The sequence below is a fragment of the Linepithema humile genome, chromosome 6, assembly GCF_040581485.1.
Source record: "Linepithema humile isolate Giens D197 chromosome 6, Lhum_UNIL_v1.0, whole genome shotgun sequence".
Classification (NCBI taxonomy): Eukaryota; Metazoa; Arthropoda; class Insecta; order Hymenoptera; family Formicidae; genus Linepithema; species Linepithema humile.
The window spans coordinates 23557001-23575404 of record NC_090133.1 but is presented as its reverse complement, the minus strand read 5'-3'; the positions used below and the strand labels follow the sequence as shown (position 1 = coordinate 23575404).

At 38.2% G+C, this 18404-nt stretch overlaps 1 protein-coding gene across 11 annotated transcripts in view; it reads right to left on the bottom strand.

Moving 5' to 3' along the window:
- slo (calcium-activated potassium channel slo) overlaps positions 1–18404 on the bottom strand; it is a 93320-nt gene that overhangs the window by 23191 nt on the left and 51725 nt on the right. For 5 of the 11 annotated variants that reach the window (XM_067356700.1, XM_067356695.1, XM_012375817.2 and 2 more), the window contains exons 7-13: positions 13568–13678; positions 11643–11748; positions 9077–9229; positions 8702–8857; positions 5119–5231; positions 508–663; positions 218–294 (exon numbers count right to left, since the gene is read on the bottom strand). In XM_067356700.1, the coding sequence (XP_067212801.1) occupies positions 218–294; positions 508–663; positions 5119–5231; positions 8702–8857; positions 9077–9229; positions 11643–11748; positions 13568–13678 (872 nt within the window). Of the gene's footprint in view, positions 1–217; positions 295–507; positions 664–5118; positions 5232–8135; positions 8273–8701; positions 8858–9076; positions 9230–11642; positions 11749–13567; positions 13679–16966; positions 17059–18404 lie in introns of all 11 variants that reach the window. The other 6 variants (XM_067356692.1, XM_012375598.2, XM_067356693.1 and 3 more) reach the window with 3 other exon arrangements.

Genomic DNA, 18404 nt, shown 5'->3' with positions numbered 1-18404 from the left:
GAAATAGATAGAGAGAGAGGGGAGATAAACCGCGTGTGAGACTCGCAATCGATAGATCGAGCGCGTTCTATGTACATCTGTGTACAGTTATATGTTAGATATATAGATATATGTATTATATAACCGGCAGAGAAGACTGGATATATCGTTTAGCAGAAAATTCGGCAATAATTGAAAAAAAGGCTGGTTAAAGGATCACTGGGCTAGAAAGACTTACAATTTTTGCACTTGCACTTCTTGATCAGAGTCTCGTCTTTAATATCCTCGTGGCATGCTTTGCAATAGAACCACGCCCTGGAAATAAAAGCACAGAAGCAACGTTATTACTTATTCTAAAAAATTGTAGAGGCAGATTATTTAAATAATCACGCGCATTGTGTCATATAACATTCACATGGTTATTCGAATTGGCTATTTTTAAAATATAGACAATATACGAACATCCAGATAAGATTTGTTTTCTTTAAATTGTTTTTGTAATATCTCTGAATATTCGAGCGTTCTTACCGCTTCACTTCGTCAGCCGATTGAGCAATGAAGAATCCCTGAGTATTTGCAGCGATCTTGGCACCACGTGGGTTAATCGAGATTTTACTGTCCGAGCCTGCTTCGCCCTTTATTTCGATGGCCAGCAGTAAGAGCTTCAGTTTTGTGAAGCACAACCTACGACGAAGTCATGCATAATATTCGATGCCTCGCAAGTATCAATTGTGTAAAGCTAACAGAAAAATTGCGTACGTCTTGCTTGTTTTTTATACAATACATTCATGGACGTGACATACATCATATACAAGAAAATGGCCATTGATTATGAGAAATAAGCAACTAAAAAGATATTGCAAAGATAATGAGTTGTGTGTATAGATTGTATAATAATGTGCAACAATGACTGACTAGCATTCTGTAATATACAAAGTTTGCAGTAAGATAATGAATATTTACAAGAAATATGTAAATAGAGAGAGCATATAAATTTTTATGTATTATAATACATTGCGAACTACTGTTAGCAAAATAGAATAGTCGAAATAGCCAGTTGAAAACAACTCAGTATCGTATGCGTTAAGTGAACAATGAAACCTGAATTCATTAAAAGAAAAATCTCACTTCCGTAAAATGAGTTTATGTTGCAGTTTTATTTTGAAACAAGTGTTATATAAATATTATATTAATGCAACAATCTTAATATTATTAATTAGATACGAATGCAAGCTTCATTCTTTGTACAAGATACATTAAATGGAAAAATGTAGTATAAAACATTTCCATCAAATTATTTGAATGAATATAAAATGCATAATGCTTAAAAAGTGCGAAAAATGAAAATAATTGTATTAAAATGTTTATTTGCGATTTATTGTTTGAAATCATATTTTAAGAAAAACAACATTTAAAAATGTTACTACCTTTATTTAATGTATCTCGTGCTTCATAAGTTTTTTTTTACTTTATGCATTTTATTTAGCATTATTCGCGAATAATGTGTGTTAGATAGTAAGTAAGATATGTGTGTACATTCATACCCACAGCGTAACGGAACATTGCTCATCAACAACGTAAAGATCTTATTTCAAACAACAAAGTATTGAATTTTACCTCGTCTATTTATTTAAAAATTGTTTTATATTTTTTTATATCTAAATCAACGTATCGTTTTTTATATCGTATCAACGCCCCGTTATGCCACCTCGGCGATCACAGAACATTAAACAGTCATGCAAGCGATGCAACATATGTCGATGAGTTAATTCCAAGCGATCATGCAGGAAAATCTTACATAACGATCATCACTCATCTAATAATACGAGCCGAAACATGCCAAGATAGATAGATCGAAAGTTTCTATTGTTCTCTAAACTATCTGTTACGTTCTAAGTTCCTAATCTACTTCAAAGTCCCAGGAGGCATTCAAGAGGTCCGGTCTCATCCGAGTAAGGTTTCCAATAGATTAGCTAATGTTTGATAAGCATTTTATATATATACGGTTGCATATAATATACGGCATAAAAAGATAATAAAAGTAGTTATATAATGTTCACTGTGAAGATCGCTTCTTAAAAGTAGATCTCTCACACACGCAAACCAAATGGCGATATAATCCAAGTGTGCGCATAAATTAAAAGAGAAAAATCGGAAGAATTATAGCTCTTCTGCTTCGCGAATAACAATGTAACTCACTGGTTTCTGTGCACTGGCTGTACAATATATCGTTACGCCAACAATAAAAAATTACTATAACTCTTTAAACATCGTTTTCCTTAAGAAATTGAATAGCAAACATTTTAATACAGTGTACTATTTCCATGCTTTTATTTACGAATGCTTCGACTAATTTTTAATAGCTTTAAATATCTTGTAATTAGTTTTCGAGTAAACAATTTGTTAACTTGAAAATATTTAAAAATTAAAATTAATTAAAATAAAAAACTTTATTTATAGAAAAATTGTTTGTATTTTAAAAACTTATAATTAAAAATTATTGCTGTTGCGATCACAGCTGTTAAAATCACAGAAACCAATGATGCAATCTTAAGGCAAATACGGTGCAATTCTAAGAGTTAAAAGAGTGTTAAAACGGCGCATTTACTTAAAAATTTCGTGGTTGTTTTAAACGTAAGAGTATTTACCGAAGAATATTTATTGCGGCAATGAATACAATACTATCAATACAAAACAATATGTTGTGTATTCTATCGTGCTGTTTTTTTTGTGGGACTTAATTTTATATTTTGTTTTTATCGCAAGGACTTGGCACGGAAAGATGGCTTTTTTTAAATAAATAGATATGTTTTTTAGTTATGTTTATTGCTATATATAGTAATTTGCAATTAAAATATGAATAATATAAAATAATCTAAGAATAAAGATATAAAGAATAACTTTTTAATATTGTTTCTGTGATGATTTTATTTTTGCATATTGACATATGTATTTTATTTTCACTTTCCTTAAATAAAATTAGGATAAATTTTTCTATTGATGAATATAAATTACTTTCCGCATAAAATATATACTTCATATTGCGCATACCTTATGTGTTTTATATCCGTAGCGTAATTACGTAAAATTATCATGATTAATTTTAATTGCAAGTGACTATATATAATGCTTTGACTTTGTGTGTGTCCCAGTATCAGCGAGCAGTTATATACAAAATATATTAGTGTTCGCAAGAAGCGACACTCGCGTATGTTACCTCCGATCATTTTCGCAAGGACAGAACTGCGAGCTCGATTAAAATCTGTTAACGAACAGTGCGTACTAATACATATTTATGTCTAATCGGCAGCCACTGTCGATATCCACCCGTACACTTCTTCAATAACCTGTGTCAATGTGTTACGAGAATAAGTTTCACATATTTTTACATGATAAAGAACAGCAGGCATGCGTGTACAAAGAACGCGCTTTTGTTAAGAGAAAATTAGAACGCTACATCTAAGAACACACACCATGACAAGGATACGGACATTATCGACAAAAAGACAAAAATCTTGCCCGTTACGTTCAAAAGTGTTTATATATGTCAAATTCAAAAATAAGTTTAAAATTCTTTCCCGGTAAAATTAAAATCACATGTCCCATCGTTTGAAAAAAAAGTACGCGCGCGCTTCTTTCTCATTTCGTCTCACGTTGCGCCGTAAAAAAATTGTGATTGTTGTCGAAGCGAGATGCACGACCAGGACGAATGCGGATTTTGCAACGATTCTTGCATGCGCATTTGATCGCAGCTAATTAAAACTTACAAGAATAGCTTCTGGTCACGTTAGAACGTGACACGATATGTGTCGATTTAAGATTAAACATTCAAGGACGGCGATTAAATCCAATGCCATAAAATGACATTCTATAAACTTCATAATGTAAATTTTTTAATTATTTTTTAATAAAATTTAATCTTTTCCAAAGATTTGTTAAATTCGTTTAGATTTTTTATATAATATTGAAAAGATAATTAAATGTTTCCACAAATATCTGACAAATTAAAAAAAAATTTGTTTCTAAAAAAGACATGTAATAAATTTCATTATTTTCAAAATCACTTTTAATTCATTTTAACAAAGTATCTTATACGTTCGCCAGAAACACTTAATAAAAAGCGAATATAGAAAAAGAAATAGAAAAATTCTTGAAAAAAATGGAGAAAAAACCTTAAACCGATCGCGTAAATAAATAGAATTGTGAAAGAATTAAGCAGCACGCAGTTCCAATCTCGATATCAATTGTTCTGCAAAATAGTGTCGGGATATAGGAAGGCCGTTGTTCGGCGGTCTCGACACGGTCGTCAGGCTGTTCCCGATAGTCACATTTTCGGAATCGCGCGTCCATTCGCACGCGAATCGCGTGCGCCGGTGTTTCCAGCAATTTCCGATTCTGGGCGTTTAAAGCACTTTCGTTTCCGCGAGTCGATTCCCCCGTTGCCAATCAAGCGTCCCAATTATACCGAGCACGATCGACCTCGGCTTTTCACGCGATTGCAGCGACGTCCGCATTCGTCCGATACGTCTCTTCCGTTACTACTTATTATAATTTCTACGCAATTCACAAAGATTTGTGCAAAATTTCGAGCAGCTCGAGAGAATAAAAAATGGTCGGAAAAAATGAGAAGGGCACGGTCGAATAGAGGCAAAAGTAAGGAAAGAAAAAGATTCGTACAGCTCAAAACTGGTCTACTCTACGCAAAATCCAAACAAAAAAGATAGACAAAGACGAATATAATAGAGACTAGTAAAGAAGTTGATTCAAAGACTAAAAGACCGAGGTGAAGGGCGATATACGTTCTCAAGTATAGATATGTTGTAATATATGTCTCGGTGTATCGGGATACTTCGGTGTGTTTAGGTAATTCGTGAGACGAAGATAAGTAAGACAAAAAGGTAAATAGAGAAAGAGAGAGAGAGAGAGAGAGAGAGAGAGAGAAAAAGACAGAAAAGAAAGAAGTTTGTGATCAAGTGTACCGTGTCGATATTTTCGTATTTCGCTCTTTCTCTGTATGAATGTATGTTTGATGTGACCCGTATAATTGTCAATTTTGTGCCAATTCTGTGTACGTGTGTGTATGTGTGTATTCGTTCGGTACGTTTACGTGTGTGACAGCCGCTGACAGCGAGAACTTACTCGCTGGCTTGGGGAAATGTCATCCCGGTAAAGGACGGGGAGAGGGTTTCCGTGTACATCTCGCAGCCCGTGCCTTGCAGGTAATCATTCTGCCACGCCTGTGTGTCCGGCGACTGAAACACCAACCAACCAGGTCTCACGTCATCAAACATTTATGATCCACAGGTATGTGGACGCGCGACGTGGACCTTTCCCGCGACGAAGAGTATCAGCTGGGTGAGTTAGCTGATACTCTTCGCGGTGGGAACTGAAATAGGACATTTGTTTTGTAAACGAGAAAAAGAGAGCGAACCGTCTGATTGACGCGCCCATCTGAAAAATTTACCTACGCTGCAGCGCTAATCTTATTCCTCATATATGCTCTGTAAAAAAGTCTGATTAGGTTTTGTTCTTTTTTTCCAACTCGCTGGTTGAATGCAGACAACGCAAAAGTGTAAAAGATGTTTAAAACTTCTGACCGAGGCAAAATTATGTAGGCCAGGGAACGCTTTTGGATGCTCGTTCAGCGGGCAGCGCAGTCCGTATCGCGTTGACGCGCCACGACCATGAGACACGATGATGCATTTCGCAATTATGTTGACCGACTAGGATAAGAGTTATTATCACCGTCGAAACGAACGACCGCCGGTAATGATCAAATTCCAGAAGCCGTAATTCCGGGCGAGCACGCGCGCATACTCACTCACACTCACTCAGCCGCATGTGTGCATATCCGCATGCACCTGATCTCTCCCGAATTCTGCCCCATCCCGCCCATCAATTTCAGCGATTCATCGATTAATCGAGACCTGACCCGTTCTCACATTTTCCGTTCTCCGGCTGAACTCGCACGTCGTTTGCGCGCAAGTTTTTCAATTACGTCGATTCCTTCGTATAATGTAGAATCCTGAAGTATAAGAGTTCTTTCGCGTTGACACGAAAGACGGCGGACATTTCTTCGATCTATTTCCCGAGCTACCATCATGATAGACGATGAATTGTAGACTCATAGTGCAATATTTTGACTGCCACATACATTTCTGGGGTCGATCTTTTAACATTATGGTCTCACAAAAGCAATTAGAGTAATTAAAGCATTATTGTAAATAAAATTAATTAAATGTAGTTAAAAGGAGATTTTATATATACTCCACATTCCCACATCTCTCTCTACATGAAATCACTGTGCAGGAAGATACGGGTCACATGCGCGCGTGTTGGTGACCAACATAACACAGTAAACACAGCGGAAATGGCAACAAAACTGAGATCAAAGGATCGCTTTATGAATCTAGCAACTCCATTGCTGACAAGATCCAGTTCCGACCATCATATTTACTCTAAACTCCCATTCGTCACTATGGTGGTCTTATGGAAGTTTCTAGCCGGTCTGGATTGGAAATTCTATAACAAGAACCAAAGGAACTGTGCGCTATATGAATCCGATAGCTCTGTAATAAGATCGAGTCGTGTGCCGTCGTCAGTCGTTACCTCTTTCCATTCGCTCGCTGTTAATTTATGTTATTGTTACAAATCTCTCTTTCAAAGTTACATGTAATATCAATTGCAGAGAAGGGTGAAAATACAGATACGTTACTGAAGCGATGAAGGGGTGGTTTACATCGATTAGGTGTAGCACAGATATGGTTTTGTACAATATAGTAGACACGTTCATGTATCATATTGTAATATACACATACGTGCGCGAGGATTCGTCTCGCGTATATGTGTATATACGTATATACGTTTACGTATATAGCGGAGTGGAGCGTAGTGAGAGACATAGGCGAGGCGAAGCTTTATCCCTTTTTATCTTTTCTTCCGATTCAAGAGAACGCGGACCTTTTTCTCGAGCGGCTCTGCCGTAGTTTAATATCGCGACAGCGGCGCGAAATAGGCAGGCATGCCTGCAAAATTTTAAACAGCGATAATTTACGAGCGAGTTTCGCTACTCTGACTCAAAGGAATTCCTCGTACGAATGCCCTTCGAGACTCTGTTTAAATGATAAAACTGCGCGGTGAACATCCCAAGAGTTTTATTCTCGTCTTACAAGGAGTAGGAAAACCGTCCCTTTACATGAACTTTTTATTATACATACGCCTGCAGAGGAATTCAGTATCAGTCGAATAAGCGAAATTGTTAATAGTTAAAATTCACAAATTTGACATTTGCCGACTCTGTGGTCAAGCATTAAAGTAATTTGTTATGCAGTAAAGATCTTTATTTTATTTTACGCTTAATTGTTTGAATTGTCAAGCGAATTAACGCAAAGAATTTATTATACGAATTTTTGGAAATGTTAAATATTTATTTAATAGTCATGAGAGAATTCTTTATGAATTAAACATATCTAAAAATTATGAAAAATAAATTGTTCTATGATTTTCTGTTTCTCCAGCTTATACAAACGATATTGCTGTTTCAATGTCGCCACAATCCGATAATCAGACAAAAATATCTTTCAGACAAAAATATTGGGAAAAAGATCTCTCTTTTATTATGCAGTTATTGTTGAAAATAGTGTAACAAAATGTAATGTGAGGTGATAAGAAAACTTGGCTCTACCTTATCTAAGCTTCTAATTTTGAATCCCTCTGCGGCATAAAAGCGCAACATACAACGCAAAAAGTCAATAAAAATAGCGAGAGACCGAGTCCCCTACTTTTCCTTGTTACACGACAAAATCGATCGTTGTACCACGTGTTCGCTACGTCACTCTGGCCGAAGAAGCATGAATTAAAAATAATCACACGCGCGCCACAACACTATCATCGACACGGAATTAGCGATTGCATCGACGGTTCCGTACGTCTCCGGCGGGCGGCTTTATCTCGCAATCGCGCCGCAAGAAAGATACGACGTCACTATGACGAAGCAAGGGAACACTTGGAAGTGATGCAGCGTAATACACGAAATCAAACACAATCGGCGAATGACGATCGAACGAAAGATCCGGCAAACGCGGCGGTCCCGCGTCTCTTGAATCAGAAATGCGCGTATTTTGCTGGATGTTAGATTGGTCCGTGGACCGACTTACTCAGTGGCTTTCGCAAAGGGCATTCCAATGAAGGTAGGGCTCAGTGTCTCGGTGTACATCTCCATTCCGGTTCCACGCAGGTAGTCATTCTGCCAAGCCTGCATATCGGGCGACTGGTACCAATCAACCAACCATTTCTAAATCACACACGCTCCTATGCATGTACGGATTGTGCGCGTATTTGTCCACAGTGAGGTGCTCGTGCCCGAATACTTCCGGACTTCCGGAATAACGGAGTTTCCGGAGTGGCGTGACGTGAATCTCAAATCGCTTCCGCGCTCGCGTTTCGTCGTGCGAGAGAATAGCACGCGAGTTAGACGGAAAATTTGGCAAAAACAATTTTGTCGAATAATGCCGAATATCTGTTTCGCTAAAAACTTTGTGCGCTCAAATCTGAGTGATCGCAAGATCAACTCCGCAGAAAATATCACGGACGATATACGACTTCTTTTGTACGCGATCACTGTGAACAGCCTGATCATAACAAAGACCTATACGAGGAATTGCGTTCAGACATGCATAGAGTAGGTGGCAGATGAATTACCGAAACATGGTGGATTACTGACCGTCTTAAAGGAACGCATAGCGAAGAGATTGGCCATCATAGTGCTGAAGCCAGGCGCGAGGCAGGACTGCGCGATAAAACCTAGTTTCAACTCCGCCAGGCATATAACATCGTCACCCTGCTTCCAATCCCACGATGGAATGTTTAGTAAGTAGGCCTGGAACAGGATTCGGTCGACAAGATAAGAAATCACCGGCAAATAGTATTATATGATTGCAATGAAAAAAAATATCCAATCCTTGGAACAGACAAATCACGGATAAATTTTAGTAAACGATACTTTTCGGAGAAATTAACGTAACTTTGTGTCTCCGCTTTACAAATTTCTTTTTTAAATCAATAATTTATTGCTGAGCAATCGCTCGACAGTGGTTACCTTGTTGTGATACTGCATTAACTGAATGATAACGCGAATGTCGTCCGAATAGTTCTTGATGGAGATGACGCGCATGATGTTCGCCGCGTCCTCCGCGTCCGGATCCTGACAGTACTTGTTCGCCAGTACCAAACACGCGTCCGCTTCGTGTACCTAAAAGTATCGAGATAATCCATTTCGTTGCCGTCTCCGTTGCTTTATCTTGTAGTCGATTAATACATGGGAAGAATGTATATTGGGCAGGACGTTGGTCTAAAGCGATAGCAAAATAGAAATTGCTCTCTGAGCGTATATTCGAAAATAGAATGGAGCGAAAAAGTAAACGCATCGTTACAGCCAATAAAATTGTGTTTATTTAAGAACGAAGCAGCTATTTGGAACGCATCGCGATTGTCGCCACGGTAGTGTAAGCTGCTAAATCTATCGTCGATCTATTGTGATTCTATTTGAAAAATTGGCCTCTGCTTATCATATTTGTTCAATAAGCAAATTTTTTAAATTAAAAGAAGTATATATACGATAGACAGAGAGCATTATCGAAGATACAACGTAGTATAAAACGAAATACTTTGTGTGTGGACTAAAACATATCATGGAAATATGCATCTACGATATAAAAATCATATAAAAGCATTCATGAGATAATAACGGGGCTACTTAATTATGAAGATTTGCATGGCTAATGGGGTTAATTATTTCACAGGTGAGAAAGTGAACTGAAATCAAAGATTTGACGTTGACTGAAAATTTAATATTTGCTTTATCCACGCGCCTGATTTAATCATTAAACAAATAACACGCACAAATGTACTGTTCATAATTTCACGATAATTTCATTTAGTTTCATAATTTCATTTACCACTGTCAATAAATTTGCGCCCGAAGAAATTTTATTTATAAATTCATTATTTCGAGTTGAAAGTATATAAATTGAACGCACTCAAACGTATTAGAATAAAGATAACTGACAGCGTATAAAATTTACCGTAAAATGAAAACGAAATTTACAAGAGCAGCAACATAAATATCCTTGAAATTGACTTGGTGTGCACCTTCAACGCAGCTGCACGATTCAAACAGCGATTAAAGTATGAAAGCGAGTCTCTATACACATTCCTAGGATATGCAAACCTTATCGATCATCAGGGGGAGGACGGAATAGGTCGGCTCATCTGTACATCTGAACAATGGAAAAGCGCCTCTATCTACATGCTAATCTATCGGCTAACAAGACTTGGCATGAACCTCGACGTGTAAAAAGAAACTATACAAACAGCCAAAGAACGTACCGTCCCGTCTTCGTCAGTCATCAGGATCGATACACTTAACGGATACATCACGTTCGACTATCCCATCAGATACTAAGTCTCTAACAGAAACTATCGTCTGGAAAGTAATCGTCTAGTAAACCGGTCTCTTCACGAGAAGTACACGAGCACTTACCCACTTGGGTCGACAGCAGGCATGGGTCTATTCCGGTGGATGCAATACAACCTTAAAGGGACTTTTCTCACGTAAATGGGTATATGCATAAGTGTCGTGTGTGTACGTGTCTACGTGTGGGGGGGGGGGAGAAATTGACGTTGCTTTCCTCTCGAATTTGCTGGCGGGTATATATAAGACAGAAAGACGGGGATGAGACAGACGGAAAAAGATAAATAGATAGATAGACAGACAGATAGATAGACAGGGGCTATTAGATCGGGGTAACTTTACTGAGGCGTGCACGGGGCCGAATATCGAGTTTTGGTCACGGAGGCTCTCAGGCCTGCATCCCCCAATCCTTTTTAAAACCTTGCGAATAATTGATCGAATCCGAAACCAGCTATCGCAAATTGACGAGACACGAAAGCGGACGACAGTGTACGGAGACGCGCCAACGAAGGTATCGTGTAACATCGTCAATGTGTACGAACATAAAGGGAAACATACAGGCAACAAACATCCTGGAACAATAGCATTTGTTATCGGCACGACGTCAGTTCCCGAACGTCCACCGATCGCCCACGGTAGCAGCCGTGACGTCGCTACTTTCTCCCGCCATTGATTTTTTCCGATTATAGACTGTGGACTACGCGAGTAAATCATAGGCCGCACTCTAAATATTGTTTCGATTCCTCGCAAATTTATGTATATAAAAGAAAACCAACATACGTATGCGGAAATTTTTCTAAGTGTATAAGAAATATTCGCGGTAGATTAACCTGCATAAACATTTTTCTCCTATTAAAATTTACATTACAAGACATGCTGAAAATATAGAAAAGAAGAAGACAGAATAAAGATGTTTAAAAATAACAATTTAAGTTGGATTTTCGCAAACTTCGATATTTCAAATTAATTCAAATATCAACTACGCGACAGTAAAATGCTGGTACCGTGCGCGCCGAAATTATGACGGTTCGATATAGTTCTTAGGTGATCAAACAAAGAGGGAAAATAGAAATATGTAAGAGTAAAGTGACGATTATTATGTAAAGGATGGGGCTATTCGTTAAGTATATATTATATGTATACGGGTTTAATATATCGTTTCGAGATTGTTCGATCGTGATAACAAGCTCACCTTAACCCGTTGTAGGTCAATCGGGTTCATGATGGTCCCCTGAAAGAACTCCACGGTGGTGAAGTGCCGCTTGAACAGTCCTTCCAGTTCGAGATCAGGCGGTTTCCTGATCCGACAAAACGATACGGTTCTCTTTATAATTAACATTCACCTCAGCTGTTGTTGGGGCCTTTTTGCGAGAATATCGTTGAGTAGTAGGCGCCGACAGAGAGATCGGCGAAGATTTCATTAGAACGTGAATGAATTGAGAGTACAGATTTGTCACGCGTGCTCGCGGCCTTTGAGGGAAAAACTGTATTACATTGTTTTTAATTTGCAATTGTTGTGATTACCATTGTTATGAAATAAATGTGAGGAAAGTTAATCAAAATGTTTGCGCTCATCCTCAAAGGAAACGAGCACGCTAAGGCATGTAGAATAATAAATCTCTAAGTAAATCTCTACTGCACGCTGAGTCGGCTCCATAGCTCAATACAGCATACCATGCAGTCGCAGGCGGTTGCTTTCTACGTAAATATATAGATACGTATGTATCGCCGTCCGGTGTTACGTTGCTTTTGTATTCACGAGGTGCGCTCGAAAGCGCTACTTTGCGCGAACGTGCCGTGAGCTCCCATAATTCGAACAGTAAACTCAAACAATGGTCTCGAGCCTGGCGGAGAACCGCGATTACGTGCGCCGACGATGTAGCGTCGACGTTCTTAACACCGCACCGGACGGTTCGATAGCACGTCAAAGAAAGAAGAAGAGAGCGAAAGAGAAAATTGAGAATAAATCTAAACAACGTAGCGAGCATTGGTGTGATTCGCAGGTGTACGCGCGAATCACTAGATACGAGATTCTATAAGAAGTAATGGTAGCGATTCATCAACATGAGACTGCATGACTGTGTGTGACATAAATATATGTAAATATAGATAATATATATATATGCATAGATACATAAGTATATAATATCGATAGATCATCACGGCGTGTTTATACCCAGGCGAATAACCGTGTAATAACCTAAAGAACTGCAAGGAAACAAGAAGCGCGAGCGGCCACGTGGAGGGCATTTGATGGAGGGTTGGTTGGTGGAGGTTTTTCGTGTCATGGTTGTTCTAGGGTTCAGGGTACCTTGACGCGCTCCAGATCCACGGCATTCATCATGGTGCCCTGAAAAAACTCCACGGTCGTGTAATGCCTCTTGAGGAGACCCTCCAATTCGAGATCCGGTTCTTTCCTGAAAACACAAACCACTCCTTACGACTATAGCGATCAGACTTTGGACGGACATTCTTGCTTATTCTTCACGAGTCCACGATACTCGACACCGATCCGACGATGGAAAATCTCTGTACGTAATTTGAAACGTTGCTAAAATAACAATGTTTCACGGTCGACGAGCACGGTAAAGCTAATGGGCTCTGATCGCTTTAAGTCGCTTGGCGACAGAAAATCTCTCGATCATCGAAGGGCGACGTATACTCACCACGAAGTCGCCAACATTGAAAAGAAATTATTATTTAGTATAATCAAAATGAGGAGAAAATCAGATAGAAATACTTAAGAAATAAATCAAATTATTATGATAACCAGCAACAGTATCTGTACATCTTATTCTACGAATATTTGAATTTGTGCATCTTATTATATAAGTTGCACAAATTTCTGTTTCCTGCAAAATTGCCTGTATAAACTAAAAATTAAATTATTATCGTTCAACTGATACGTAGAAATATGTTTCAAATGATCAAAGATGAAAAAATTTTCATAAGATATCTCCGCGTCAAATAATAATAATTCTTTCAAGATTACCTTAGCAATGTTATAATAATATTATAATAATAATAATATCATAAGACGTAGTAATCTAAAAAGAATTAAATGACACTTGATACGAATTGATGAAGACATCAGTTTTGCAAAAATAATAATCATACCTATGTAAGAAGACAACTTCTACGTCGACGTCCTCGCGATCCTCGTGTAGGAAATCCTTGAGGAAGTGCGAGACTGATTCGTAGGTGATGTGACCGCACACGACAATATGTCTGCCAACACAACGAATAGGTTAGATCACATTCCTCTGATGATGATATTAATGAGTGAGGAAAAAAAGGAAAATTCTCAAGCAGCTACCATATATACACTCTATGTAGTATCAACTACAGAGACGTAATTGCGTTCTTCTCTTTCCCGCTACAATTTCTATTCATTTTAATTTGTCTTCCTCGTAAAATAAATTTTTCCAAAACGAAGATATATTTTTCGATGTAGGGATAAATATTTAAAAACAATGAAACACAGCGAGGAAAGAGTAGAACTAGAATATTGATGTCGATGAAAAATCAAATTGCTTTTATTTTTTCCCTGCCATTTTAGTCTGCTGCCACAGTGAAATTGAATTTAACTTTGCTATACTTTGTTAAACTATTCTATCTAACATTAGTCGTTTTTACCAACATATAGTTAAAAAAAAAAGGAAATAAAATATAAATCAATATTTATTATTACAGTAATCAGCTGATTTTTCAAGAAATATTTGATGATATATCGCGAAGTAATGCTCGACAATCGAGCTTGTTTTAAAGAGCTATTAGACAGTCATTAAAATAGAAGAAAAATAATGAAAACTTATTGGCAGTTGAATAATGCGCGATGTACGTTTGTATCTATTCAAAATAAATAATAAATCAGTAGGCTAAACTTACCAGGGTTGCGCTAGGAATTGGATTGATTCATTTGAACCAACTAACGTGACAACTATACACACATCTATGTGACAAGTTAGTGCTAGGTATACGATGTACATACACAGGTCGATACTGACAAGTGTTAGATCAAATACGCATGAGTGCAGGCTCATTCGTGTATTAGTATTGTTGCAATATACGTCAAGCGCACACAAGACTCTCTTATATATCGCTACGTGCTGTGTGTATCGATAATTACATATCCTACTCCTAAGTGCCACATAATAGGTAAAAGGCTAGTGGTGCCTAAAGATAATCAGCAGACTTGCAAAGGAAAGTATAGCAGAGTTCGACCATGATCATTCCATGCTTTATGTTGTCTACTCGGTGATATCTAACGTTCGGCTCCATCGTGAACTCAGTAGTCTTGCCTTGCGACTCGCTTTATAGCTTCAATGGAGTGCGTAAATCTTTTTTTTTTTTTTTATCGCCGCGCGACAGGCCCTACTGAATTCGATGTAAGCTCATTGTGTTCAGTATTAAAATTACTTCCATTCTACATACGGGGCCGACGCCATGTGCGTGTCGAGATGTGAGTGTCGTGAATATTGGCAGAGTTGTTACAAATCGTTTGTGTATCAATTGTTGCCAAACGTTCCCAGATCGAAGGTGTATGTACGTGTTCGCGGATCTGCCGAAAATCGAATGCGCGCGAGTTCTGCTGTTCATATGAGGAAAATTAAATGCTCGTGTGCATTCGTATAATGAAAATTGAATTCAACGTGTCTTGCCGTGATGTGATTATTCACATAATTATGTCTGCTGGTTATTCCGATATCGGTGTACCTTAATGCATTCAGAATATTTGATTTATTAACCATAATGCCTTTTAATTTATTAATTACATTGCCTTTTGATTAAATGAAGTTGATTCATTAAGCCAGTATTTGATAAGACAGCCGTTATTGAAAATTCGAATAAAATGACCGATATTAATGGTACATTGATGAGAAACAACGCGCAACGCGAATAATATACACCATAAAACGCAACTAAAAATGACACATGGTAATTTTCCGCGAAAGATTTATCATCGTGACAAAGCTCTCCTGAATTACTATATTGTGTGCGAATACGCGTACATTTTTCATCGACCGTGGGCACATGTGAAATCGTATTTGGATAAGGTGCTCGAATAATAATGCGATTAGCAGCGTGTGTTGTCGTGTAGCTTCTTCTTACGAAAGATCACAGCCACATTTGCGCTAGTTGTGAATGACAGTTGAATCGAAAAAAAGAAAATCTGTCGTTCCTGAACTACGTCGTTTCGGCCCACCGAAGTTGTCCTCAACCAGAATCCCTGAGCTACGTATGACCAGAAATCCCAATAACATACACATGTTATTTAAGACAAAAACATCTCCCTTTTCATATTTTTTTCCCCTTTTTCAAGATTTATCAGAAACGATCATTAATGCTGTCTAGAACACCAAGGTTATTACACTGAAGTGATACAACATTAGTTTACATATGTATGTATATATAATATATGCATTCTCAATGTTCGGATAATGCAGGGTACATGCTGGGCGTTAATCCCTTGCACTCGGAGAGAAATACAGCTCAACATATCAAAGCGCGCGGTTCGTTTAACGACAATAAGGTCGTTCGACCGTGACCGCTCCGACGGCTATCGAATAATTAACTCAAGACTCGTTACGCGAATTTCCAGACTGCGGCTTGTTAGCACGAAGCACGATTGTTCGTTGAGCGCCAAGTTGTTGTCACAACCGTTTTACAGCGAATTACGTTACCAATTACGTCGCTTCAATTTAGTGCACTCCTGAGATCGTAGTTCATGGTTGACGCAATGATTGCGAAATTTATTAATGGTAGCGAACTAAACGAACAAGTTGATTCGGACGACACGTCTTGTCACAGATCCATTTAAAACTTTAGCGCGATTTACGAGACGAGAAATGTGGAACATTTCATACAACGCGCGACGACGATTAATGAAACATTTCGAGATGTAACAAAGGAAACTTCTCGTTACTCGCTCGTTTTATACGCTACGCTTCATGTGTGCATTAAACCGCGATAAGCCGTATTTGTCCCAAGTGCGGTCGGTGTGAACAAACAAGCTAACACCAGTTGCTGGGTGTGATGGGTAGGTCTGTGATGGCAGACGGGCTGGGTGGTTCGTTGAGGGATGTTGTTGGTAAGCTGGTATTCAGGAATGTTTTTTTTTTGGAGACGGCGGCTGCACTAAGGCCGGCTGACAACTAGTGCAATGAGCTGGTATGGAACTGCGGTTTTGCAATGCTAACACTGATCTCTAAATATATATAGATTCATAAGAAGGATTCGTCGGATCGGGAGTCTTTTGATAAGGATTAATATGTTGCGTGCGTGCTTCTATCGGGGAAATTCCATTCACAGGAGCACGGGATTGGGGAAAAATATCGGGGTGTTGTGTACGCACCGTGTATATATGTCAGAAAAAGTATAATAGAGACATGTCAGGTAAATGCCAGGGAAGTGAAGAGATTATATAGCCTTTATACGAGAGGACACCGTGGATACGGCAGTAATTGGGATTGGATCTCAAATTGGGGAAGCTAATTGGTTGGTTGTGTCTCTCACCTGCGACCTCGCTCGTTCTTCAAAGTGCCGCCGTACTTGTTTCGCGTCCCGATCAGGTCAATTATCTCAGGGATACAACTGGCGAATATGGCCTATACCACGTAATAGAACAAAACACAACACTCGCATCAATACACTTGTGTGACAGGGTTGACAGTAGTTTGCTTTTTTTTTTTTTTTTTTCTTTTTACATGTATCTTGTTCGGCCGGTCGATTGGTCGGTCGGTCGATCAATTTTTATGACGTCGCGTCGTAATGTCGAATTGCTAGTAACTGTTACAAGCTGATTACGCAGTAGTACGTCTTTTCCCTTATCGTTTGCTTGGGTAATGAGGGGGAGGATATTTGCATTTATCGAACGGAATCACACTCTGGCTCGACTACCGGCTATGAGTACGCGCGGTAACTCATAGAGACACGATTATCAGTGCTGTACCGCTATGCGCTCCACGTTTTCGAGAATTAGCGATGTATTGGAAACGAAACACGTTTCAGATAAAAGGGTAGAGTAGGTAGACTACCTACACCTATATTGGTTCTATGTACCTATACCTAGACCTAACAGAGAGAGATACTACATGTGCTGACACGTCTACCTAATCCGTAGATCTGTTTCTCAATATCCGCGCTGTCTCCTAACTTTCTGCGCCCAATATATTATAATCACATCATTGTATTGTCATTTTTATCAGGAAAGTTTTTTTTTTCCAATTCTTTCGTTCTCTATACACAGTTATCTCTCTATAAACACACAAATATTTTCTTGGAAAAAATCGAGAGTGTTAAACTTGATAAAAAATTATTTTAAAAATTGTACTGAAAGACAAATTCATGGATATTTATTTTCTATTTAGGATAGAATTATGAGTATTAAAATTTATAAATGATCGGATAGAATTACAAGTTATATCGATTATGTATGATTGCATCGAGAAATCTTTATGTATAACATTTTCTGAACAAGATTAAGCTTGCTGATAAATTCATCATTACAGCAAAATAAAATTATTTTTCGAGTTTGTAGTATATCTCGTTATTTGCAATCCATTTGACGCACGAATGAATAAAGGGCCGAACTCTTATTAGAAGTCTAGTTAGCGAGCGATTTGTTAGTATCTGGTTAATCACTCGTTCACACTAGTACACGATACAATCGACACAAGACATAATATACGCAAGAATATTACAACATGTATGTTTTCAAAATCTCGAAGGAAAACGTATGTACATCATTTAATCACGCTGACAATGAAACCAATTAAGCTATGCTACAGCACACACATTAATGTCGATCTCTTTCTTCCTCCTCTCGAGGCGAGTGCACAATACTCGCTATTCACGTCGATATATCGAATGTGATGTTAAACGTCCCTTTCGAGCGTACCTTGGAGAATGCTGAATACTTATCCTCAAGGATCGTCGACAGACTGACAAAATT